At 50.4% G+C, this 23,971-nt stretch overlaps 6 protein-coding genes across 6 annotated transcripts; 3 read left to right on the top strand and 3 right to left on the bottom strand.

The window, feature by feature from the left end:
- The first annotated feature begins 1,284 nt into the window (after positions 1–1,284).
- Positions 1,285–6,287, top strand: V8C40DRAFT_254624 (uncharacterized protein). Its single transcript, XM_083217867.1, has 3 exons — positions 1,285–1,720; positions 1,801–5,142; positions 5,216–6,287. The coding sequence occupies exons 1-3, from the start codon at positions 1,653–1,655 to the stop codon at positions 5,985–5,987; spliced, it is 4,182 nt and encodes a 1,393-aa protein (XP_083069186.1). The 5' UTR covers positions 1,285–1,652; the 3' UTR covers positions 5,988–6,287.
- Positions 6,288–8,870: 2,583 nt separating this feature from the next.
- On the top strand, positions 8,871–11,562 carry V8C40DRAFT_84779 (DHS-like NAD/FAD-binding domain-containing protein). Its single transcript, XM_083223515.1, has 2 exons — positions 8,871–9,653; positions 10,020–11,562. The coding sequence occupies exons 1-2, from the start codon at positions 9,410–9,412 to the stop codon at positions 11,414–11,416; spliced, it is 1,641 nt and encodes a 546-aa protein (XP_083069185.1). The 5' UTR covers positions 8,871–9,409; the 3' UTR covers positions 11,417–11,562.
- Positions 11,563–12,601: 1,039 nt separating this feature from the next.
- Positions 12,602–15,998, bottom strand: V8C40DRAFT_254618 (kinase-like domain-containing protein). Its single transcript, XM_083217866.1, has 3 exons — positions 15,072–15,998; positions 14,170–15,007; positions 12,602–14,105 (listed from the first exon to the last, which is right to left on the bottom strand). Exons 1-3 carry the CDS (start codon positions 15,669–15,671, stop codon positions 12,631–12,633), a joined length of 2,913 nt encoding a protein of 970 aa, XP_083069184.1. The 5' UTR covers positions 15,672–15,998; the 3' UTR covers positions 12,602–12,630.
- Positions 15,999–16,178: 180 nt separating this feature from the next.
- On the top strand, positions 16,179–18,365 carry V8C40DRAFT_254617 (branched-chain amino acid aminotransferase). Its single transcript, XM_083217865.1, has 2 exons — positions 16,179–17,083; positions 17,142–18,365. The coding sequence occupies exons 1-2, from the start codon at positions 16,861–16,863 to the stop codon at positions 18,149–18,151; spliced, it is 1,233 nt and encodes a 410-aa protein (XP_083069183.1). The 5' UTR covers positions 16,179–16,860; the 3' UTR covers positions 18,152–18,365.
- Positions 18,224–19,147, bottom strand: V8C40DRAFT_254615 (ESSS subunit of NADH:ubiquinone oxidoreductase-domain-containing protein). The gene is made up of 2 exons (XM_083217864.1): positions 18,786–19,147; positions 18,224–18,588 (listed from the first exon to the last, which is right to left on the bottom strand). The coding sequence occupies exons 1-2, from the start codon at positions 19,043–19,045 to the stop codon at positions 18,498–18,500; spliced, it is 351 nt and encodes a 116-aa protein (XP_083069182.1). The 5' UTR covers positions 19,046–19,147; the 3' UTR covers positions 18,224–18,497.
- Positions 19,148–19,880: 733 nt separating this feature from the next.
- On the bottom strand, positions 19,881–21,875 carry V8C40DRAFT_254614 (ankyrin repeat domain-containing protein). Its single transcript, XM_083217863.1, has one exon. The coding sequence runs from the start codon at positions 21,857–21,859 to the stop codon at positions 20,123–20,125; it is 1,737 nt and encodes a 578-aa protein (XP_083069181.1). The 5' UTR covers positions 21,860–21,875; the 3' UTR covers positions 19,881–20,122.
- Positions 21,876–23,971: the final 2,096 nt, after the last annotated feature.

The raw sequence follows: 23,971 nt of genomic DNA, 5'->3' as shown, positions 1-23,971 counted from the left end.
GTACTTCCAGGTGAGGATCTATGTCCGATGAGTACTTTACTGCTCTAATAAATAGAGAGACTTCGCAGGTACCAGAGCTAGGAGCTCACCTTGCACAAAGGTCCCGCTCGGCGTTTCCAAGAGAGCTGTACTTTGTACTTTGGATCAATGGATTGATCGCAAACAGATGCCGCCACTCCGTGCTACCGTTTTGCTGCTACACCAACACCGCCAATGTCTTTTTTTCGCCGTTGATGTCCAATCGATTGTTTCTGCCCTCGTGAGGTATGGCATGTCGGTTAACAACGAATAGCCATCGACTCGCCCAATGAGGTCACCAGTCTGCTCGAATTTGTCCATCCATTGTTGGGCTTGCCAGTTGGCGCCTGAAGACCCCAAGCATTGTGGGCTCATACGCATACGATACGTCCTCTGGCCACAGACACGAGGTGTTCAAGCATAAAGTACTGGATACTTTTCGAGACAGCCTAGCGTCGCACAGAAACGAAGTTCCCAGTACCTTGCATTGGGACCGATGAAATTGCATGGCTGCAGTCGTCCGCACTCATGATCCATGCACGGCCAAGCGGTTTGCGTCCACTCTGAAATGCCGCTCCCATCTCCATCTCCATCTCAAACAGGGAGGCCGTCTTCTGCTCATCCGTCGGGATGTTTTGCAGCTTCCAGAATCTCTACTCTGGCACTGCACAGTGCTTGTATGTACTTGAGTAATTGCCGCCATTACTCGCAAGCACATGTACGAGTACCTTATGCTTAAAGTTCCAAGCCGTGCCCCAAGCGTGCTCCGGAGGTTTCTTCCAGTAGAGCACCGCTACTTTGAATGCTTGGGCGGCTGGGGGAAGGGGGGCATTGGCCGAGCGACGGTCCAGTGGGTTTCCACCTCGAGTTTCCAGCGCCCGGGCGTTCTTGGCCACTGGCGTCTAGTGCTACAGAGAGACTGCCCGCCCCCTGTCGTGCCTTGGAAAACCATGGCGAGCCGAGGTAGCGAGTACCTCTGTGCTGGCAAAATCGCCTCAAGGGGCACCTGTACCGTATACCCGCGTATGCCAACAAAGAAGGTCAAACAGGTACTAGCACCACCGCCTAGCACTGTAGCCTTTTAGCGACTCCACTAGAGATGGTTGGCTGTAGTGGATCTGATTGGCGTCCGCCCGCCAATCAAGCACCCCTTCATTTTGCACTGCCTCACGCCATACAGGAAGTACTTTGGTACAGCAGTATCGCCAGCGGCAGCAGCATCTGGGCTTGGAGCAGAGTTTCTTTGTCTCTTTTGTTCTTCCGCCTGTTCATTCCTTTGCCAGCATAGCCATTCCGCCGGGCACGAGACGTGTTCGATACTGCTGCTCAATACTCACCCAGAGCTTTGTTCACCTGGGCCATGTGCTGGTTTTGAGCCGTCTCAACACGCCTCCACGGCGTCTCTCCATCAACCTCGCGCCACCCCTGTCGACTTCCTTATGCTAAACCAACAAATCTTGATATTAACCCGTCTCCCTCCCTCAATCACGCCCCCTGGCCCGGCTGCTTGAGTTTGCACGAGCTCGCCATTCCTTTCACCTCTCCGCCATAGCCTCGTCCACTGGACACCTCTACCGCAACGGAGCCCTCTCTCAGCTTGCCTGCTGCCTCCACGAGGCGGCTGTGTGCTGACCATGGCCGACTCCAACAAGACTGGGCACTCGGGGCCTCCAACTCCTACGCCAACTGGCCGGCAGAGAGCGTAAGTACTTCAATCAGCCCTGCGAGGCTGGTTCCATCTCCATCTGTTAAAAACTGTTGGCTGACCGGCTGCATGTGCAGGCCCACGATCACACTTGACACGACTGCTGTCAATAATAATTCGAGCAGCAACATTGTAGAGATTACCCAGAGTTACGACGGTCAGCATCAGCAGCAGCCTACCTATACCCTCTCTCCCGTCTCTCCTCCAGACGACGCGGTTAGCCCCTCTACCATGGTAGAGCCGCCCTACGGCTTCTCTCAAGGAGGACGTCCCGAACCGCGAACCGACGCATCATTTGATTCCATCAGAGACAGCAGCCGGCCGACTAGTCCTCACAATGTCTCGACTCCCATTGCTGCGCTGGGGGACGGATTCTTGAACGTGCCAACAAACAATCTAAGATCACGGCAAAACTCAGTAGATTCGGAGGATGCCAGCCGCTCGTTCGTCTCGGGAGGCGATACGACTGTTGTCGCCTCCAGCTCGACACAAACCGACAAATACAAGACGACACCAACAAACGACAGCATCATGCAAGATGACGCCGCATTGGACCCCGACCCCGACACCGAAAAAGATTTCCTGGTGGAAAACAACCCCTTTGCGTTCTCGCCGGGCCAGCTGAACAAAATGTTCAACCCCAAGAGCCTTGCGGCTTTCTACAAACTTGGTGGCTTGCGCGGCTTGGAACGCGGTCTGCGGTCAGATCGCAAGGCTGGTCTGAGCACAGAGGAGAACCTGCTAGAAGGCAGCGTTACGTTCGGCGAAGTTACTTCTAAGAAGAACGATAAGCCCAATGGCGACGCTCTGGCACCTCCAGCACAGGCTGTCCGCGTAACATCCCAAACGAGTCGGGAACAGCTAGGGTTTCAGGATCGATATCGAATTTTTAGAGATAACCGGATACCAGAGAAGAAGGGCAAGAGCTTGCTGCAGCTCATGTGGATCACTTTCAATGACAAAGTGCTGATCCTTTTGTCGATCGCCGCCGCCATCAGTCTCGCTGTCGGTCTCTACCAAACTTTTGGCCAGAAACACGATGCAAACGAGCCAAAGGTCGAGTGGGTCGAGGGTGTTGCCATTATCGTCGCCATTGCCATTGTCGTCATTGTCGGATCGCTGAACGATTATCAAAAGGAGCTCCAATTTGCCAAACTCAACAGGAAGAAGCAAGATCGAAATATCAAGGTTGTGCGCTCTGGAGCCACGATGGAATTGTCTGTATACGACGTCATGGTTGGCGATGTGATTCACCTTGAGCCTGGAGACATGATTCCTGCCGACGGAGTTTTGATCGAGGGCTTCGACGTCAAATGTGATGAATCTCAGGCAACGGGCGAATCGGACATCATTCGTAAACGCGCCGCCGATGAAGTCTATGAGGCTATCGAGAACCACGAAAGCCTTAAAAAGATGGACCCCTTTATTCAGTCTGGTGCCCGCGTCATGGAGGGCGTCGGTACCTATATGGCTACGTCGACCGGTATCTACTCTACTTACGGCAAGACTCTCATGTCTCTCAACGAGGACCCCGACGCGACCCCCCTCCAGAACAAGCTCAACGTCATCGCCACGTACATTGCCAAGCTCGGTGGTGCTGCTGGTCTATTGTTGTTCATCGTCTTGTTCATCGAATTCCTCGTCCGATTACCCCATGATAACGGCACTCCGGCTGAAAAGGGACAGGATTTCCTCAACATTTTCATCGTAGTTGTCACAATCGTCGTTGTTGCCGTTCCCGAAGGCCTTCCACTCGCCGTCACGCTGGCTCTTGCTTTTGCTACCACTCGCATGCTGAAGGACGCCAACCTGGTTCGACACTTGAAAGCTTGTGAAGTCATGGGCAACGCGACAACAATCTGCTCTGACAAGACTGGAACACTAACTCAGAACAAAATGCAAGTTGTGGCCGGAACAGTGGGAGTCAACCACGAGTTTAGCAGCTCTCGCGTCCAAGACTCCGAAGATGGCAATAGTAAGACACCTGTCTCGGAATTTGTCAAGAAGCTTAGCGCTCCTGTAAGGGAACTACTTTTGGACTCTATTGCCCTGAACTCGACAGCATTTGAAGGCGAGATTGAGGGAGAAAAGACATTCATTGGCTCCAAGACCGAGACGGCCCTTCTTCTCTTTGCCAGAGACCATTTGGGTATGGGGCCTGTCAGCGAACTGCGCGAAAACTCGACCACTGTACAGATAATCCCCTTTGATTCGGAACGCAAATGCATGGGAATCGTCATTCGGCTTTCTAGCGGAACACACAGGCTATTTATCAAGGGTGCCTCGGAGATCTTGCTCGCGCAGTGCTCGCAGACTCTACGAGATCCATCATTCGACGCCTCTGTAACCCCCTTGGCACAGGAAGATGGAGATGCCATTAGCCAGCTTATTGTTTCTTACGCAAAACGCTCCTTACGAACCATTGGTCTTTGCTACCGAGACTTCGAATCTTGGCCTCCACCTGGCCTTCGTCCTGGCGAGGGCAAGGGTGAAGTCCTGTTTAAAGATTTGTTCCAGCAGATGACCTTTGCCGGCATGGTGGGTATCCAGGATCCTCTCCGAGAAGGTGTCCCCGAGGCTGTTCGGCTATGTCAGTCAGCCGGCGTTGTCGTTCGCATGGTTACCGGTGACAACAAGATTACCGCCGAGGCTATTGCCAGAGAGTGCGGAATCCTACAGGAGGATAGCCTGGTTATGGAAGGCCCCGAATTCCGCAAGTTGAGCGATCTCAAGCAGATGGAGATCATCCCCAGACTTCACGTGCTTGCAAGATCCAGCCCCCAGGACAAGCGTATCTTGGTCCAGCAACTCAAGGCCATGGGAGAAACCGTGGCCGTGACTGGTGACGGTACCAACGACGCTCCTGCTCTCAGAAAGGCCGATGTCGGATTTTCTATGGGTATCGCGGGTACTGAAGTTGCCAAGGAAGCCTCGGCAATCATCCTGATGGATGACAACTTTGCTAGTATTGTCAAGGCTCTGAAATGGGGCCGCGCTGTCAACGACGCTGTCAAGCGATTCCTGCAGTTCCAACTCACTGTCAATATCACCGCCGTCATTCTTACCTTTGTCACCGCCGTGTCTAGCGCGTCTGAGAAGTCTGTCCTCACCGCCGTTCAGCTGCTTTGGGTTAACCTGATCATGGACACGCTGGCCGCTCTCGCTCTCGCAACGGACCCCCCACAGGACAGCGTTTTGGACAGGAAGCCCGAGCCAAAGGGTTCTTCCATCATCTCCCCGACCATGTGGAAAATGATTATTGGACAAGCTCTGTACCAGCTCGCAATCACATTCCTGCTGTATTATGGAGGTACCCATGTGGTTCAACCCATTGTTGGAGGCGACGACCTTGTTCACGAGGACATTGAAACCCTGGTCTTTAACACCTTTGTGTGGATGCAAATCTTTAACCAATGGAAGTAAGTATTTTCTACTATATTTCCCCCCTCCTCTCTTTTCTACGTCTGTGGATGCATGCTAACAGAGCCATAGCAACCGACGGTTGGATAACAAGTTCAACATTTTTGAAGGCTTAACACGCAACTGGTTCTTCATTGCAATCAGCACACTCATGATGGGTGGCCAGATCCTGATTGTCTTCGTGGGTGGCGCTGCTTTCTCGATTGCGAAGAAGGATCAGTCCGGCGGAATGTGGGGCATTGCCCTTGTGCTCGGATTCCTGTCCATCCCCATTGGCATGCTCATCCGCCTCATCCCCGACAGCTTTGTCGTTAAGCTGGTACCGGAGTTTTTTAAGCGGCGCTCAAAGGAGGTGCCTGGCCTGACCATTTCCGACGAGGCAATGAACCTGTACCCAGAGCCGTTGGTTGAAGTGCGTGACGAACTTGCCTTCCTCAGGCGCATGAAGGGAGGGCGCTTGAACAACCTCAAGTATACGGTACGGCACCCCCGAGAGATGATTGCACGGTCTAGAAGCCAGTCTCACTCCCGGTCCAACTCCATCAATACGTCGATGGATACACAGGGTCGCGAAGACAGCTTCCCCTCGCGCGTCGCCACACCGGTATCGCGACAACGTTCCCGGTCGGCCCGGTCGCGCTCCAACTCTGCGCTTGCACCGACGACCGTCATGGCCGGAATTATGGCCGCCGGAGTAGGAATGTCGTGGTCGCCAAACGGTCGAAAACCGGAAGAAGATGAAGTGTTTCCACTCTACGAACAGCAACAAGCAGGAACAGAAGGAAGCCTAGAGCAGGGACAAAAGCCCGCACCAGGGCACAGCAGCAGCGAGGCGCAGAATTAGGCGTAAAGGGAGTTGAAGGCTTTGCATAATACGATTCCCCCAGGGTATGATGATTTGTTTATATCTTTTATTTTTTTCCCCTCTTGTCACTTTTTTCTCTCCCACCCTTTGCTCTTTTCTTTTTCTTTTCTGGGTAAAACATTGCATAGAGGGTGCGCTTTCGATTATTGATAGACGGAAATTCACTTGGTAATGCGACGAGAATTAAAATTGAAAGTAATGGCTTTTTTTTGATACAACTCTTTTATTACTACAACTATTATTATGCTGTATGAACAGAATTCTTTTTTATTCTTTTATATGTCGACTTGAGTAATGTGAAACTGTTGTGTTATGTATGCGTATGTGTGGCGGTCGGACTTTGTTGGCTGTGACGGAAGAGGATAACCGGTTTCGCTGGTAGAAAAGAGGTAGTGATAATAGCAGATACTTGATGAACTCGAACATTGGCTTCTCTTCTCTTTACATCTTTTTCTAATACTTGAATTCTACGCAGTCGCTGGGGTATTGGATAACGAATTTGGGGTGCTGGATGATATTTCCCATTTCATGGGGTGAAGGAAGTGAGTGATTCGGAGTCGCCGAGCGGTTATTGGAGAGTTTGGCGTGCTGGAGCTAATCTAACGGATGGCGATTTGCGGCATTATCCCGACTCATGATGTCTGTGTCCTTAAGTGACACTTAACTTAATTGACGGTGAAATGGGAAAATAGAAACGATCAAGATTGGGATGCATAACAATAGGTAGCTAGGCTAATATATACTATACACACTAGAGAGGGTTGTATAATACACGTAGTTGGGACACTTTTGTTGAGGTTTTTTTTCGAGAGTTGACATGTGTCAGACAGACGGGAAGTGTAGACTGCAGCTAATGGCGCAAGGGAGGATTGGGATTGGGATGGAGGGGTTGGGTTGGGAGGGATTAGGCTGTGGTGGGAGGAATAGTGTGTGTGTGTCTCTGAGTGAGTATGCGAGTGGTGATGCTGTTGTAGTATTTGACTTGGGGTATGCTGCAAGTAACATGAAAGGTAAGGGTTGTTTTACTTGGGAGAGGATCATTTATTACATGGATGGGTGACCGAGGTATATATCACTTATAGAGAGCCTCGTCTTGATAACATGAAGAATCATTGGTATGAATTCAAAGTCGATAGACGGAAATGAAAATCTGAAATTATTTTGTCTTTCAGTTGTCTTTTTCTCTCTCTCTTTACACACTGCTCTTTGGGCGGAAAACGGAAGTCGTAGTACGGGAGAAAAGAAAGTGGAGGTCGAAATACGGGCAGTAAAGTAAGAAATGGGGCAGCTAAGCAAGAAGTTGGGTTTATTGCTGGATACGGCAATGATGATAAAATAAAGGCCACTTTTTTGGGGGGGCGCCGAGCATGGGTCGGAACCTGGTCGGGTATTAGCAGATAGGGAGCAACATCTCTCGGGTCGAAACACGTGTGCCGTCATTTTCTTTTGTGTGCGTGTGTTCTTGTGGGTTACTGGGCTTGATTGTGAGTGCATTCCTATTGTGTTAGGTGTGGCGGCGTTTCGTGTCGGGGGGATGATCGGTTTACTTAAGTACTCCTTGTCGTGGTTCGTGTGGAGGAGAGAAAGAGAGAGTCTAGGACTTGGAGGGAGATTGATGATTTGTTATTCATTAATGACGTTTTTACTCCTTCCTTCTTCTTATTGTGTGTTGCTGGTTTAGTCATTGTTTGTTTGCGGTTGTTTTTTTCATGGCTGGCTGGGTTTTTAGTTAGGGGGGGACAAAGGACTTGGGAATTAAAATGAGTTTATGTGGCTTGCCGGCTGAGTGAGTTTTCTGAGTAAAGGCAAAACGCAAACGCAAGCATGATGAGGTGACAGATCAGGTTTGGCAAAAAAGAGACAGACGAGGGTGGCGGCCTTTGTATATCTTGACATATATTGATGCTTGGGAGTTTTTTTTTTTCCCTCGTCTTGAGGCTGTTTAGATGAGATGCACATGGCTGTGGTTTCCAATGAATGGACACGAGAGCTTATAGGGCATTAGTGAAAATGACGACGATGAATAAGACGGTAACAATGATCGATCTACCAAGGACTCGGATGAGCATTATTTGGACAGTGCGTGCCGTGCCATGGATGCACCTCTCCGGGTGGTGCTTTTTGCGGTGCGTCTTAGTCTGTATGTATGTCTCGAAATGTATCACACTAGTTGGCTCAAGGAGATTTGGTCTGATGGACGGAACGGACTGGACTAGACTAGAGCGAGTCCAGGCGAGATACGTGGACGGCTGTGAGAAGCCAGAAGGAGAGGCAAGGGGAACAAAGAAGCAGAAATGGATAGAATTCGGGTTGATGATGTGATACCTTGTGATTGATTCACACGTTGGCCAAGAAAAGGCAAGGCACCAAGGCAGCAAGATTCAATAGAATAGGTACATGGTGAGATAATGGAAATAAAATAGATAAAACCCACGCTGGCCACCCAATGATCACCTCAGATGGAGAATCTTGGTCGGTCCTTCTCTCGAGCTCTGATCTGTCTATTACCTTAACTTAATTCCCTAACCTGACCTACCTGACCCAGTACATCCTTATATGTACCTCCTCCCTCCACCCCCCTTGGCCTTTTCCCTTTTCCCTTTAGCACGGACAGGCCAAATCTCAGCCTTTTCTAATTCCTTTTTTTAAGACTCAATCTAGACCATTTCGCATCTTTTTGTTGCAGCCAACCGTTTTTTCCTTCTCCGTCCTTCTACCTTGTTCTTCTTCCCTTTCTTCTTCCCTTGACCTTGACCTTGACCTTGACCTTAATCTTGGGCTTCTTGACCTTGTTTCCTCGTTTCAGTTGCCCCGGTCTCACGCTCTGCCCGTTGTTCTGTTTTTAGACGCGGTGCGTAAGACTGTCTGCCCGTCTGCTTGTCTGTCATTGTCTTGTCAGCTTTCCGAACTCGATACGGTCATCCCAGACCACCAGGAAATAGCAGCAACAAAGAAAGTCAAAGCAAAGCATCCCTGCCCGCCTCCGACATCAACTTCATCATCGCCGTTTCAACGCGTGGCAACTCTCTGCCTCTTGGCGAATTGTCGCGGCAACTTTTCGGATCGGTTCCACAACTCGCTCTGATTCACACCTCGCCATCTTTTTTTCCTTCTTTGTCTGCCTGCTTCACAAACACAGCCTGTCACCTTTTTCGCAGACTATTTTTTTTCTTACTTTTTGTCTTTTCTTCTTTTCTTTTACATAATCGTTTCTTCTTTCTTTTATTTCTCTTTGTCCCGACTGGAGCTCATCTGATTCCTTTGTTTGTTTTCTATTTTTTTAAGTTTACTTCTACGTGTGCCGGCTTGTGGATCGAATCTCAAGAAATTCGACAGGCAATCACACCACCACGCACGCGCAAGATACCAGCCAAAAACAGTATCAACTTTTCGTCTTCCAAATGAAACGAGCGCCTGCAGGCAAAAAGGGCGTGACCCTTCCCAAGCGAACCCAGGCGCAGTTGAACGCCCTTGATCGGCTGCCCGAGAATCCAACGCTCGAGGAGATCAAAGAGGCCACCGTCCACGTCTCGCTGGCCGAACTTGAGGAGAGAGTTGCAGACGTGCGCGACTCATGGGAGACGGATTCGTTGTTTGAAGATGCGCTCGAGGATCTGACGGATGAGAGTGGAGTGTTCTCTGGTAGTAAGTTGCCACCCCATACCTTTATTTTACTCAGCATCATGTTCTGCACATATTACCGTATTCTGCGTTGTTTGTTGTTGTTCTCATCGGAAATGACGGTCATGAGTTGACTCATAATGCCTCATTTCGGCTTTGGAGCGTTGGGGAGACTCAGTGTGCCTTTTTCATTCTGTTCTATTTTTTAATTTTTTGGTTATTGTGGTGGCTTCAATCTCTACACTACGCAATACCCGAAGCCAGTAATGGGCGCGACTAGTTTGGGGGATAGCCGGAAATTGCCTCCTTTGGTTGCTGCCACTGATTCGAAACTACACATGACCTGATCTGTCGTGATGGAATCCCCCGTGCTGACTCTCCAACTCGCAGGACCAGACACTTGCACTCCAGAAGAGGCATGTAGATTGCGTCGCGAACTGCGTGAACAGGGGCCTGCTGTCTTTTGTCAGCGCACTGTTGATGCTGGTCGATACAGCGCAAAGAAGCTCCTCAGCGCCTTTGGCATCCGGCCGCCTGGCTTTCTCGAGGGCGAGCCGGATGAGGCCTATTTCAGCCTCTTGTCGCTGGCCATTACGCGAGAGCTGTCCAAGCGGGCCAAGTTGCATCGCTACAACACCCTCGACGACGCTGTGCAGCTCATCGAAAAGTGCCAAAACATCATTGTCATCACGGGCGCCGGCATCTCCACCTCGCTGGGCATCCCGGACTTCCGATCCCAGGGCACTGGTCTGTATTCCAAGCTGGAGCATTTAGGCCTCAACGACCCACAAGAGGTATTTGACATTGAGGTGTTTAAGCAAGATCCTACCATCTTCTACTCTGTCGCCAAGGACATCATTCCGGCGACTGAGCGCTACACACCCACCCACAAGTTCCTGGCCATGCTCCATGAGCGCGGCAAGCTGCTCACCAACTATTCGCAAAACATTGACAATCTCGAGGTCAAGGCGGGTTTGCCCAAGGAGAAGCTCATTCAGTGTCACGGCTCGTTTGGCACGGCCAGCTGCGTCCAGTGTCACTACCAGATCCAGGGCGAAAAGATCTTCCCAGACATTAGGGCCGGCAAGATCCCCAAGTGCACCAGATGCCTCTCGTCGCTCAAGGCCTCTGGTGCTCCGAAGCGAAAGCGATCTGCAGGTGCAGAGAAGAAGAGGCGGCGCTGGGCTGACAATGACAGCTCCGAAGAGAATTCCGAGTATGACATCCCCACTGCTGGCGTCATGAAGCCCGACATTACCTTCTTTGGCGAAGCTCTTCCCGACGAGTTCTCACGGCGTCTGACGGAAAACGACCGTGACAAGGTCGATCTGGTGATTGTCATTGGCACGTCGCTCAAGGTCACGCCCGTGTCCGAGATTGTCAGCTTTCTCCCGCCGCATATCCCGCAAATCTACGTTTCGCGCCAGGCTGTTTCCCACATCAACTTTGACATTGACTTGCTGGGCGATTGCGACGTCGTGGTTGCTGAGCTGTGCAAGCGGCTCAACTGGCCATTGGTTCACGAGATGGTGCCGGTCGATCAGAAGATTGATGTGCGCACAGAGGAAGGATACGCAAGCCGCCATGTCTTTACAACGAACCAGCCTGGCGTCGAAGTTGCCAAGGAGATGGAGAACGGCAAGGACGCCAAAGATGTTAATGGCAAGGCTTCTCCAAACGGTAATGTCAAGAGTCGCAAGGCCTCTCCAAATGGCGATGTTAAGAATGGCAAGCCTGTTCAAAATGGCAAAGAGGGCAAGCCAGCCAAGGGAACTAAGAGCGCCTAAACGAGTTCAGCTATGGAACCGGTGGATGCTTCAGTGAACAAGACGGGGGTCTTGTTGTCCTATTTCTTTCTTTCTCTCTTTCTTTTCGCTCACCTCCCAGCCAGTTTCTTTTCAGCCGATACATTTCCAGCCTTGTCCGCTTAAAAGACATTCGGCGTTCCGGATCTCCTATGTTATTCCGTTTGCGCTTCTGCAATACGTTGAGCTCTTGTTTTTGTTTCTGTGTCTGCGTTTGTTTTCTATCAACTTCTCTTCTACCCCCTTGAGCCTACAATTGTTTAATTCGTGAGCATGTCAAGCGAGCTTTGGCATCAATTTTTCCGCCCCAAAGAATATTCTGTCGTTTTCACTAGGGATACATATACACAAGAATGGGAGGGGGCCTCGCTAATACGGGAGGGCATGACGAGAAAGACCTCTCTAGAGTTGTCATGTACTTTCCCACATAGAGATTTTGAGACTATGATGAGAATACAATGATGTGACTGGTTCTAATCGAATCCTTTATCTTTCCCCTCTCGTGTCATTTTTTGCCTTTTTTGTTGAGGTATGCTAGTGGGCTCTGGTGAACTTTGTTGTTAGCAGCCTTACTGGAATAAGATGGCGCGGTGCGTCTGAAGGATGAGGGGGCGTAAGCAAGCCGGAGGTGAAAGGAATTGAACTTGAGCGGTGGAGGCAGCCGGGTTTGATGATTAGTCTTTGGGTTCGGGGCGATGAGTAATTTCATTCCGAATTGTTTTTTTGTTTTCGTATTGAAGGCGAGATAGGGAAACTTTGTGTCGAAACTCTATGTAGCGTGACAAGTTGAGCGTGTCGATCGTAGATACTAATCACTCACTCAATATGTAAATCACAGCTCGTTTTTCTCAGATCTTTACTTCTCCTTCTTAGAGCAATTTTCATTATTCCATGGTATCTAATTGTTTTGCAACTTCCCTCGTTTCCAGACATGGTATGTAGATATCAGCGTCATTATATATAGCTCAGTCCACATGCATTCCCGCAGCAGAATACTGCACAGCCTTGTCTAATTACACCTTTTTGTGATGCTTTCGACCTCATCCGTGCAGATAATTACCAAATTTACCTGACAGACAAGGCGATTCCATAACCCTCACCCTCTTTGTACAAATTACACCCCTTCTCTTCAGTCCTATGTGAATTCCCAATTGCAGATTATTGGGTAGTAGAAAGAAGAAACATATGAAACTACGCTAAATCAGACTTTCATACTTGTCTAGACCGGACTTTGACTGCTGCTGTTGCTGCTGCTGCTGGGGTTGCTGAGGTATGCTGCTTGAGAAGGAACTTCCGGCCCCCATCGAGCTGTTGCTCATTCCACCAAAGCCCATTGGTTTCTGCTGTTGAGACGGACTGCTCGAAGCCCATACGTTTTGCGAACCTGCTGGCGGTGGCGCGAGACTGAATCCTGATAGTCCTGAAGAAGAGGGAGTTGTCATCGAGTTACCAGCCGGTGCTGGTGCGAGGGAAAACGATGAGCCGCGGGAGTCGCTCAGCGTGGGTCTTTGGGCGTTAAGCGAGTTGAGAGACATGTTGGACATGGAACTGGTCATGCCTTGGCCGAACGCGGAACCGGAGCTGGAGTTTGACATTGTAGAAGAATAGTTTGATGCCAATGGCGGCGGTGTGAAGCTCTTGGTTGTAGTTGAAGCGGTAGAAGACCAACCGAAACTTGGTGCAGACTGCTGCGCCGGCGTTTGCTGGAAACTAGATTGCGTCGGCTGCAAGGGCTGGCTGAACTGTGTCGAGCTGGGCGTCATGACTTCAAAGCGGTTGAGGTCAGGCGTGACGGTGCGGAAAGAAGGCTGCTGGCTTTGGAGCGTGCTTGGCTGCTTCACGGGAGGGCTCATGGGTGGCTGAGTTGACCAAGAAAAGGACGGAGTCTGGGGAGTTGCCGTTGATGATCGACTGACGCTGGCGGCGGCCACATGCGGTGAGTCTTCCCAGCTTGGAGTCCTTACGGCACTCGAGCTGCCTCCGGTTCTTCCCTTGACCAGCGCTTCAAAGTCATCCTCGTTGCCGTTTGTAGCATCGAACGCGGTTCCAGTCACTCCGCCAAACGCCATGAAGTCTTCGTTGATGGCTGTAGATCCGTTGATGGAGCCAGAGAGCTCCTGCAGTTTTCTTGTCTGTTCGTCCTCGACTTTGCGTGACAGTGTCTTGATGAGGTCCATAAAAGACTGGAATTGCTTGAGGTTGAGAAGCGGTCCCAAACTCATGCTCCACAGGATGGGCAGGATATCCATGGCCACGAAATCGGCGTCGGCTGTCTGCCCGACCACATACATCAGGTCCCGCGCGGCCATCATGACGGCGGGCTCCTTTGTCTTGATGCCCTTGACTAAGGGCACAATCTTCTCTTGCATGGTGTATTTATCCAGAGCGCTGGACGATGAGGTCTTCTTGGTTCCTTCCAAGCCACTGAGGCCTGCATCGTCTGCACTGGAATCGTTGGAGCCGCCGCAGAGGACGACGAAAGCCTGAAGACCGCGGACTTTGATAGCAAGACTGTTTGTTCGACTAAATACTGCGGCAACAACGGGGAACAGCTCATTCTTGATTGTGCTAAAGTCCAGGACGGGTAGGACAACGGCAAAGCTCCTCAGAGCTACATCAACGATTGCAGGAGTGGGACATTCGATGGCTGCTATAATAACTGGTAATACGTCTGGAACACTCGTGTCAGTCATACGTTGGATCGAATCAAGTTTAGGGCAAATGAGAATGCTTACCATCTTTAAATTCCCCGCCGTTACTGTTGTCTGCTATTACTGATATGTTCTCCAAGAAGACCATCAGACCAGCATCTCGGGCAGGATCTTTCTCTTGGCTCTGTTTTGCGTTTTCCACAAAGACAGCCTTCAAGGCGGGCCGAACCCTTTCACTGAACGCTCTCCGCGCTGCCGGCAGCAGGGTGAGTATCTTGAAGACGTTCTGGAGGATTGGAGAAAGAAGATCCTTATCCTTCATCTCATCCAACAGCGCCGGCAAAAGCTTCTTCTCTAGAACCGACTTGGGGAAAGAGGGCAAGACTTTGTTAAGGCCTCGCAAGAATTGGGATTTTTCATTAGGAGTTTTAGCAGGGAAGGTGTCCAGAAACCGGATTGTAGAGACGAGGACGTTGTCAAAATACTCGCTCTGCTGAAATTCTCTGGCTGTCATTCTCTGCGCAGGTCTCCTTGTGATGAGCTTTGGGAGCACATGATTTGACAAATCCCTGGGCAGTGGTCTAGACGAGAGATAGTTGTTGGTCGTCGTAGGGACGGTAGAAGGGGAAGAAAACGTCCTTTTATACGAAGAAAGGCTTCCATGGCACTCTATTGGCGACTGGTGGGGTGAATTGTATAGAGCCACACACAGCAGACCGAGTGAGAACATATCGGCAGAGGGGGTCAGGTTGTTATCCATGACGAAATCTGGAGAGGTGTAGTCGAGGTTCAATTGGACAAACTTGGGTAACCTGGGGTCCAAGTTAAGAACTTCATGCAGACTAATGCCATGGATCGAGGTAGGCTTGGTCGAGTTGTCCGCGGGGCTACAGAAAGACAGCCCGCTAATCTTCCAATCAGACTATTACATGGTTAGTTGTCGAAGCCTGCGGACGATAACGCTCATGTAGAAGAGTTGGACATGCCTTGGCATTGATGAGGACTGCATCGGGCGTCAGGTTGCCGTGAACAAGTCCTGCATTGTCATGTAGAAACTCCAATGCTTTGCTGATTTGTAATAAGCCCTTTTGAATTTCCAGCTCGTCAATTTCAATCTCCCTCCTTCTGCGTACACCGTCGGCATCTTCTGTAACGTATCGGCTGGATCGTCCACCGGGGCCAGAACGTTCTTGATCGTCTTTTTCTTGTAGCAAGCCTGACAGCGACGCAGTGACGGCTTCTGTGACGAATTGTAAACCGCCACCTCTTGTTTCCTCCACTGGCTCGACAAGTTCGAGGACGCTCGGGTGCCGCAGCTTGGCCAAACTGGACGCTTCCTTTTTCAAGCGCTCAACCACCTCCTCGACGCTGCGTTTATAGGATGCGGCATTGCCCTTGCCCACAGAACTGCCGTGTGCGTCTAGGGCTTTTTTGTCAAAGACGAAGGCGCTGTACGTCTTGCCCGTGGATTTCTTTTTCGCATCGTAAATCTTCCATGGCCCGGCCGTTGATGTGGGATTCGGAGATATCGTATAGTTGGAGTTGATGTTGGTGCTGCCAAAGGACTTGAGCGCATTGGAAAACATGATGAGTCGCGTGAAAGAGAATCTTGGTAATTAAGAGATCATTTCATTTCATCGCGAGTAAACAAACGGAACAAAGAGACACGATCTTGAATGCGCCAAAACGGCCTGATGGCACGGATTAAATGCGCCAGCGCACTTGGAGTGGTACAGCAGGATTTCGAGGCTGAGGGCTCTTGCAGCGGGAGGGTTTGCGTATGTACTGCCGCTTGGTCAAATCAGAGGGCGAGGCTGAGCGATGACACGCGTTTTGGAGATTGTCCGAATTGCATGGAGCCAGGTTGATGCTATTCGAAGCTGTTCTGCTATTGGCCACGCCACTGATAACATGATGCTATCAAGCAGCTTGGCGGCAACTGCGCCACGACTGCAAGCCACAGTTGCTCTTAGTAGGCTTCTGACTAAGAAGATTGATGTTAGTAACTCGTGCATACAAAGAGACAAAACTGCCAAGTAACTGCTAACTCAGTCCCTGAAGTACGCAGTGTTGGGTACTTTACCCAGAAAGAGTTGGCATCTGTAAAATATAATTCACCGAAACCCAATTAGCCAAACTTGCACATCACCAACAACGCAGATGAGTGTAATCAAACCATTACAGTCCACGCTTCTCCTATATCGGTGACTCCTCGACATTGTCATCGTTGTCTCTGCCCAGACCAGCAAGTGACAATGCATCGAGTACACTAACATCAGCGGCCTGCTACGGCTTGCGCGGGTACCCTCGGGCTGCTGTACCATCTCCGGGCAATTTCTCATTGCAGTAATTCACGTACTACAGTTTCTAGTAGAGCACCAAGACTCGCTGTTCAGCAACAAGCCCGGCGCTAACTCGCAGGTACCGCACGCGAGGGCGTATAAGTGCGTATGACTCTAGTACCCACGATGTACTCCGTCAGGCACGACTAAGCCCGAAGTCCGGTACCGCTCCGGGCTGTTAGTTTACTCTTCGCCTTATCCTTATCCACCCTCTCCGTCTTCGCGATCTTTCCTCTTCCTTCTGACAATTCCGTATATATATTTGTCCAGAAGTCCAATTGGCGAGGTTGCCTGGGTAAAAAGAGTTCAACCGCGTTTGTTCGAGTGAGGAACCGGCGGTCTTATACTTTTCTGAATCATCTGCCGCTGTATATATCTGGAATCCCGCTGGGCCTCAAAAAGAAAATCCACATCAGCCTTACTCACAATCACAATGCGTTCAGCATTCCCCAGAACGGCGCTCTTGAGCGCAACCCGGGCTTCGCGATTCCTTCCTGCGTATCGCCCTGCCGCCCGCTTCTACAGCATCAAGGCTGAGGCCGCCTCTCACTCAAAACAGCGCCCTCTGGATGCTTCAAGACTTGCCGTGGAGGAGACCAAGGCGCCCAAGGAGTTGCTCAAGCCCGAGGACCTCGTCTTTGGCAAGGAGTTTACTGGTGGGTTTCTGTGTTATATGTGCATGGAAGATACATCGTGGTTGACAACTCATTACAGATCACATGCTTGCCATTGAGTGGACAAAGGACGATGGGTGGCTTGAGCCTCGCATCACTCCCTACCAGAACCTGTCTCTGGATCCGGCCACCTGTGTTTTCCACTATGCCTTTGAGTGCTTCGAGGGCATGAAGGCTTACAAGGACAAGAATGGCGACATTCGGCTCTTCCGCCCTGACAAGAACATGGCTCGTCTCAACAAGTCGGCGGCTCGAATTGCCCTGCCCACCTTTGAGCCCACCGCCCTCATTGAGCTCATCTCCAAGCTCGCCAAGCTCGACTCTCGCTTCATCCCTGCCCAGCGAGGCTACTCCCTCTACCTGCGACCTACCTTGATCGGTACCCAGAGTACACTCGGTGTTGGCGCCCCCGGCTCTGCCCTGCTCTACGTGATTGCCTCTCCTGTTGGCCCGTACTACCCCACCGGCTTCAAGGCCGTCTCTCTCGAGGCCACCAACTACGCCGTCCGCGCTTGGCCCGGTGGTGTTGGTGACAAGAAGCTTGGTGCCAACTATGCTCCTTGCATTGTCCCCCAGCAGGAGGCTGCCAGCCGTGGCTTCCAGCAGAACCTGTGGCTCTTCGGCGAGGAGGAGTACGTCACTGAGGTCGGCACCATGAACATGTTCGCTGCCATCAAGGACAAGGTTACCGGCCAGAAGGAGCTCGTCACTGCTCCTCTTGATGGCACCATTCTCGAGGGTGTTACTCGAGACTCTGTTCTTGCGCTGGCCCGTGAGCGCCTTGCTCCTGAGGGCTGGAAGATTAGCGAGCGCAAGTACACCATGGCAGAGTTGGCCGAGGCCTCCAAGGAGGGCCGCCTGCTGGAGGCCTTTGGTGCCGGAACCGCCGCTATTGTCAGCCCTATCAGGAAAATCTCATGGAAGGGCGAGCTCGTTGACTGTGGCCTGAAGGAGACTGAAGAATCTGGTGAGATTGCGCTCAAGATCAAGGAGTGGATGGAGGCCATCCAGTACGGCGACATTGAGCACGAGTGGAGCGTCAAGGTGTAAGGGGTATAAGAAGAAGAAGGGGTAAAAAATAGACACCGGGAAACCATTTGGTTAGCGTATTACAAGTTTGCCGTCACATATTGAGCATTGGCAGTGCAATCATGAATCATTTTGTCCAACAACCCAGTCTAATATTCGTGCCGTTTGAGGGACCATGTCTTTAGTAACGATAGAAAACCAGGAAAATAAAATGCCGTAAACATGTACATGTTGGCAACTTCCAACGATGCTCCCACCCCACTCCCTTTCCCCGAGTCTGATATACCATTTCCCCTCCTCCTCTCCTCTATGTGAACATGAACCCGACTCGTCAACCGCCCCCACGTCGTCAAACCAGCCACACACCTTAGTTCTTCTTCTCCGAATTTGAGGGGTCTGGCAGAACGCCCTCGGCTTCTAATCTCCTTCGTGCCTCCTCAAGAGCCCAGGTAGAGACGCTATGAATCGTAAAGTCAGTGCATGTTCCACAATCAAAATAGCGCAGCAACAAAGCCAACAATATCTTCCACTTCCACGGTCCCAATTCCCCATCCTAGAAAGCCTCCGCGGAAAGAATGACAAAACAAGTCCCGCGGAAGCAAAGATATCGTGGATTCGTCCCTGAACGCAGCAAAACAACGGCCGCAAAACTCACGAGGTATCGGGCTTGAAAGCCAGAGCAACACCCGCAACCAACAGGCTGGCGCCAAACAGGTACATCGGCCACTCCCAGCCCTCGGGCTCGGGCTTCTCGCCGGGCTTGATGCCCCAGAGCCATCCCGAGGGGGGCTCGAACTGTGACTCGTTGCCGTGGCCGCCTTGTCGTCGGGACGTCATGGAGAGGCTTCGCGAGTTGATGGCGAGCGGCTTGCGGGCGCATCGCACCGCGCGCACGGTGTGTCGGAGGAGGGCCATTTGTTCGGTGTGATGCTGAAGAGGGAGAGGCGCTCCTTTGTGTGTTTTGCGGGTTGCTGTGATGTGGTTTGAGGCCGCAATGGCTGGGGGTTGTGTTTGGAGGATATGCCCGGTTGTTCAAAGTGCGGCGGCGATTGACTAGTTGGACTTCCGGAGAGCGGATTGCAGAAGTCACATGATGGGAAACGTGACCGGCAGATGGGCGATCCCCACATCTAGACGGCGATCCCTTCGTCCATGGACCTTTCCCTTCGTCCTCATGATGGCATGATAGGGGCAAAGGAACGAAAGAGAAAAAAAGAATAGTGATAAATTAACGGTTATAGTTATGGGTTCATTTTATGTTTCGGCCATTGGATTTCAAGCCATGTTTTTGAGGGCTTTGGTAGCCACGATGTGTTATGGGTGGTCTATGACACTTACACTGTATCTCGGCAATTCAGTTATGTCATAGTCTAGCACGTTGTTTAGACAAATTCGAGAGAAGCTCGGCTATTGTTGCGCGCTGTCATTGATAGCCCAGCTGGATTTTTCTAGGCGTTATTGGCAGATATGATTCTGCCTGGCCCGGCCCATTTACAGGCCAAAATAGTGACATCTCAGCTCACCACATGTGCTTACCGCAGTTGATATCGCAGGCTCTTACGTGTGTACATGCTAGCAAGGTCCTTGTATTGGCATCAATTATGTTTTGAAATGTATTAGTCAAGCTGCCCCATTGTGTGCTTTTGTCCTTTTTACTTTGCTTATCGAGCCAACCTGAAGCTCGTTACTTATATCCGCATGCCAGCGGATATCGACAACTGCCCCACAAAGTGAGCAAGTAGTGACTGCAGTCAATGTCTTATCATCACAATACATACCCTGTGACTCTCACTACACATCACCCTAAAGGATCGTTTACAAAAAGAAACATGATTTTAGTCAATTGAAATGGCGCTACTGTAGGTTCGCATGGTCCTGGATGATTCAATGCTCAAGTATTCATCTTACCGTGTCTCATATGTATTTTACCTTCTCCTGTCCCACCGTCATGCAGGACATCACACAGATAGAAACAAACCTTACACAAATACGTTAAAATCCTGCGCCGGCAGCTAGCAATAGCTTAATAATAGTATCAGCAAGCTCGGGTTGCCACTTCATAAACTTTGACTCGGCTGCCATTCTTGTGGCAGAGATACCTTGGTCGTCCATTGATGAAACATCAACTCCATGAGCCAATAGTGCTTTGATGACACCGACAGCGCCGCGCTCGGCTGCCCAGTACAACGGCGCCAGTGCGGGCTGTATGACCATGTTGTGAGTTGGCGGATTTGCCATGACGCCTCTTATACGGTGGCCCCAGGGGAGGCCGAGAGAGGGCGCGATAGCCTTGCTTTCTGGGCTCAACAAACGAGCACGAGCTTCGGGGTCGACACCGCGGGATATTAACTTTCTAGTCAAATCTGCCATTTTACCGTTGACATCGCTATCGCTATGCAGGGAGAGGACATGTAGCGGCGTCAAGCCCTCTTCTGTCACGGTACTAGTATCGGCGCCGTGAGAGAGAAGAAACTGAGCTGCTTGTATCGCTTCGACAGGCGACTTGACCCGATAATACCGACGGTCGATAGGGATTAGAGCGCACATCAAGGGTGTCCAGCCGTTGAAATTGGTTGCGTTGACATCCAAACCTTGAGCAATCAGAAATTCCATCACCTCAATGTGACACCCGGCGGCAGCAAAATGAAGCATCGTCTCCCCTTGATGATTTGCTAACTGAAGCAGAGACTCTTGGCTTTGGTCTGGACAGGATGACAGATATAGGCGGAAGAGACGCAAGTCTAGTCCATAAGCAGCCCAGTGTAAGGGACACTCACCTGCATTGTCTGGCTGAGAAACGGAGCCTTTGTGTTGTAACACGAGGCGAATCGCAGTCTCATTCATCATTATAGGCATCGGTCGGCCAAATATACTGATCGAACCGGCTATTGCAACCGGCTCAGCAAGAACATGCAGAGCAGACTTACCAGACCTGTCGGTCTTGTTGGGGTCTGCGCCTTTCTCAAGCAGAGACTTGAGCACACCGGTAAGGTTTGCGTCAGAGGCGACATCGTATATAAGGGGTGGTGTGTTGTTTGGACACTCATTCGGATCTGCCCCTGCATCAATCAACAACTCAACTATGAGTTGCTGGTTCAAGAAGTCAATGGCCTCGCGATGTCCTTTGTCATCGTCAGTCACCAAGGCTCTGCGATATGTAGCCAGCCGCAGTGCTTCTTGAAGAGTGGACTGCTCAAATGATGTTCTGCGTAAGAGCAGAGTAGCTACCGCAAGGCGCCATCGCACTGCAGCGCCAACCAGTGCATGATACTTCAACTCGTGTGGCCAACCATCCCACCAGTCTAGCAAATCTTCCACAATAGCAGCATGTCCCTGATTGGCCGCCATAATGAAGCACGATGTATACTGGCTGCCTCTACGCACATGAACTTCCGGTGGGCAAAAACTCCAGAGCCGCTTGACGATGTCTCGGTGACCCCTTGCAGCAGCGTATGCGATGGCTCTGAGCCTATCCTGGCCTTCGCTCACAAGTAGAGGATCTGCGCCAGCCGCTAGAAGCATTTCGACGGCCTCCAAATTGCCACACCATGAAGCAAAATGAACTGGCGGACCGAATCCATAAGAATCATATTGGATGTCCGGAGCGGGCGAAGCACCCAGTAGCTGCTGAAGTCGTTGAAGATTGCCGTCACGGATGCATGCATGCAGCGCCTCATCTTCTGTATCGAAGTGGTTACGAAGCCAGTGGAAGTTGAGTGGTGTCGACATGTTGCTCACCTTGAGGATCGGAAGAGTAGATGGAGAAGAAGAAGATCGCGAAGAGAATGAAGAGGTGAATTTAAGGACGGGAAGCTGCCTACATCACGTGCGCGGTTTATGCCAAGGAACAAGGTCTTGTCAACATTCCATGGACCAACAACATTGAGTTTCTCTGCGTATCTTTATTTGTAACATAAACTCTCTTTGAAGTCTGAAAGTGCTACCGTGTTGTAGTCGAGTGCGTTGGCACGGATTCGAACCCATTGAAGTTACAAGCAGTGTATTCCGCCGAAATGAGCCCACCCCCCAACACTTTGCTGCTACATGAATTGGTGATGAATTTAACACTACATCAACAGTTAGCCATGGCCATAGAAAACTCGGCAATAGAGCGTATAAAATATCTTCAACTCACATGTCCGTCAGGCCCAGCGCTCCAGAGGATACACTGCGGGGGGTCCAGATCATAGTCAATCCCAGTGCAGGGGCAGCCTCCATATTCCAAGCATTCACAGTTGCATGGAAAAGGCACAGTTTGTTCATAACAAGTCTGGCAATTTGTGGTTTTCAGACAGCAGCCTTGGGGTTGGGAGTAGCACTGTCTCTTGTAAAGAGGCGACTTGGGCACGGCAACGGCCAGCCCGACCATCGTTGCGAGAACCACGGCGAAACGCATTGTCGGTAACTACGAAAGGATTGGAATAAATTAAAGAAATACTTAGTTTCAATGATAATGTTTCTCGTAAGATGCTTGAAAGCTCTTATAATATGCTAAAATCGGGGGGTTGGGCCATTCATATTTAGAGGAATCATGTCCAACTGTCATGCTGGCCCATCGGGCTCGTCGGGGGCGCGAGATCCGACCAAACAATTGCCATTTTCACATTATCCTTATTTATTAAACTTATGATGTGTAACGTTCCATCAGGACGTATATACAGAATACTGCCGACGACAATCCGTATAAAGCCAGCGGTTGCCTATTCCGTTTGCGAGATGTAAGAATCGAATGGTAATAGGGTCGCACTGGCAATGGCCCGTTGGCATCAGCATAACAAGCTACTAGGCATGGCTTGGTGGGTTCTGCAAGTTCTCGCAAATATATACTATACTAGTGCAAGACCTTTGAAACACCAGAGCTTGGCAAGCATGACAGATTGCCGAACAGACGACGCAGAGTAGGTTGAATGATGAATGCCGTGCCTAGTCGGCATTCACAAGAGCTACTCGGCTAGAGGTTTGTTTTCATACTAATCAAGCACTTCTTAATCCTAGAATTGGAGGTGCAGATGGGCTTGCAGGGCTCTACGGTGTAGAAATGCTTGATTCAAGATTCACATTTAAGCTCAAAACAAAGCTTGACGACACTTGTTCAGCTTCTTGGCCACATTATTCCAGGTGAAATGGGATTGTACACCTTTCTTTCTTTTACATATTATATGAAGAGGTGATACTGTTAATGATTGAAGAGATATGCTTAGCCATATACACAGCATGATACCTGATGAGAGAAGACTAGACACGTTGGCTGGTTTTCGGGGTTTTAATTCTACCGCTTAATAAGAATAATTTAAAATTATGATGTCAGAAATCAAATAGAACCTGAAAAGGAGACGACTAAAAGAGACAGCTAGCGGTAGAAGAGAGATCTTTCCGCGGCTTGAGCGGGCGGAGACCGCACACAAGTCCGACGAGGTCGGCATTCATTCGATCATTGTTTAGCCTGTCATCCAACGGTTAGACCGCATGTAATTTGCGGGTATTAAGCATTTTAGCATACGATTCTAGCCAGTTTTCGGCAGATAAGCGAATGGGGGATGGGTTGGAGCTGTGATCTATGGTCTAATATGTTCTGGCCTAGAGGAGTCTGTCCTGCCATTGAGGGTAATGTGTTTGGCATGAAATATGAATTCCAGGCTGCCGATTCTCAGGAGATGAATGTTTTATTGGTGAAAAAGATTACTGTATAGAAGGAAGGTGACAGTCATGAATAACACATGACACATGAATGCTATAGAAGAATGCTAACGGAGATTCGGCGATTCGGTGATATAGTCTTCAGCACCTGCCGCAGGGGGGACAAAAGCCTCCTGTCAAACAATTGACTTTGCGGAGAAGAAC

Source organism: Trichoderma camerunense (assembly GCF_050948025.1).
Source record: "Trichoderma camerunense strain CBS 138272 chromosome Unknown V8C40scaffold_19, whole genome shotgun sequence".
In the NCBI taxonomy this organism is placed as follows: Eukaryota; Fungi; Ascomycota; class Sordariomycetes; order Hypocreales; family Hypocreaceae; genus Trichoderma; species Trichoderma camerunense.
Note: the sequence above shows the minus strand (reverse complement) of the source record. Positions and strands in the feature narration are given on the sequence as shown.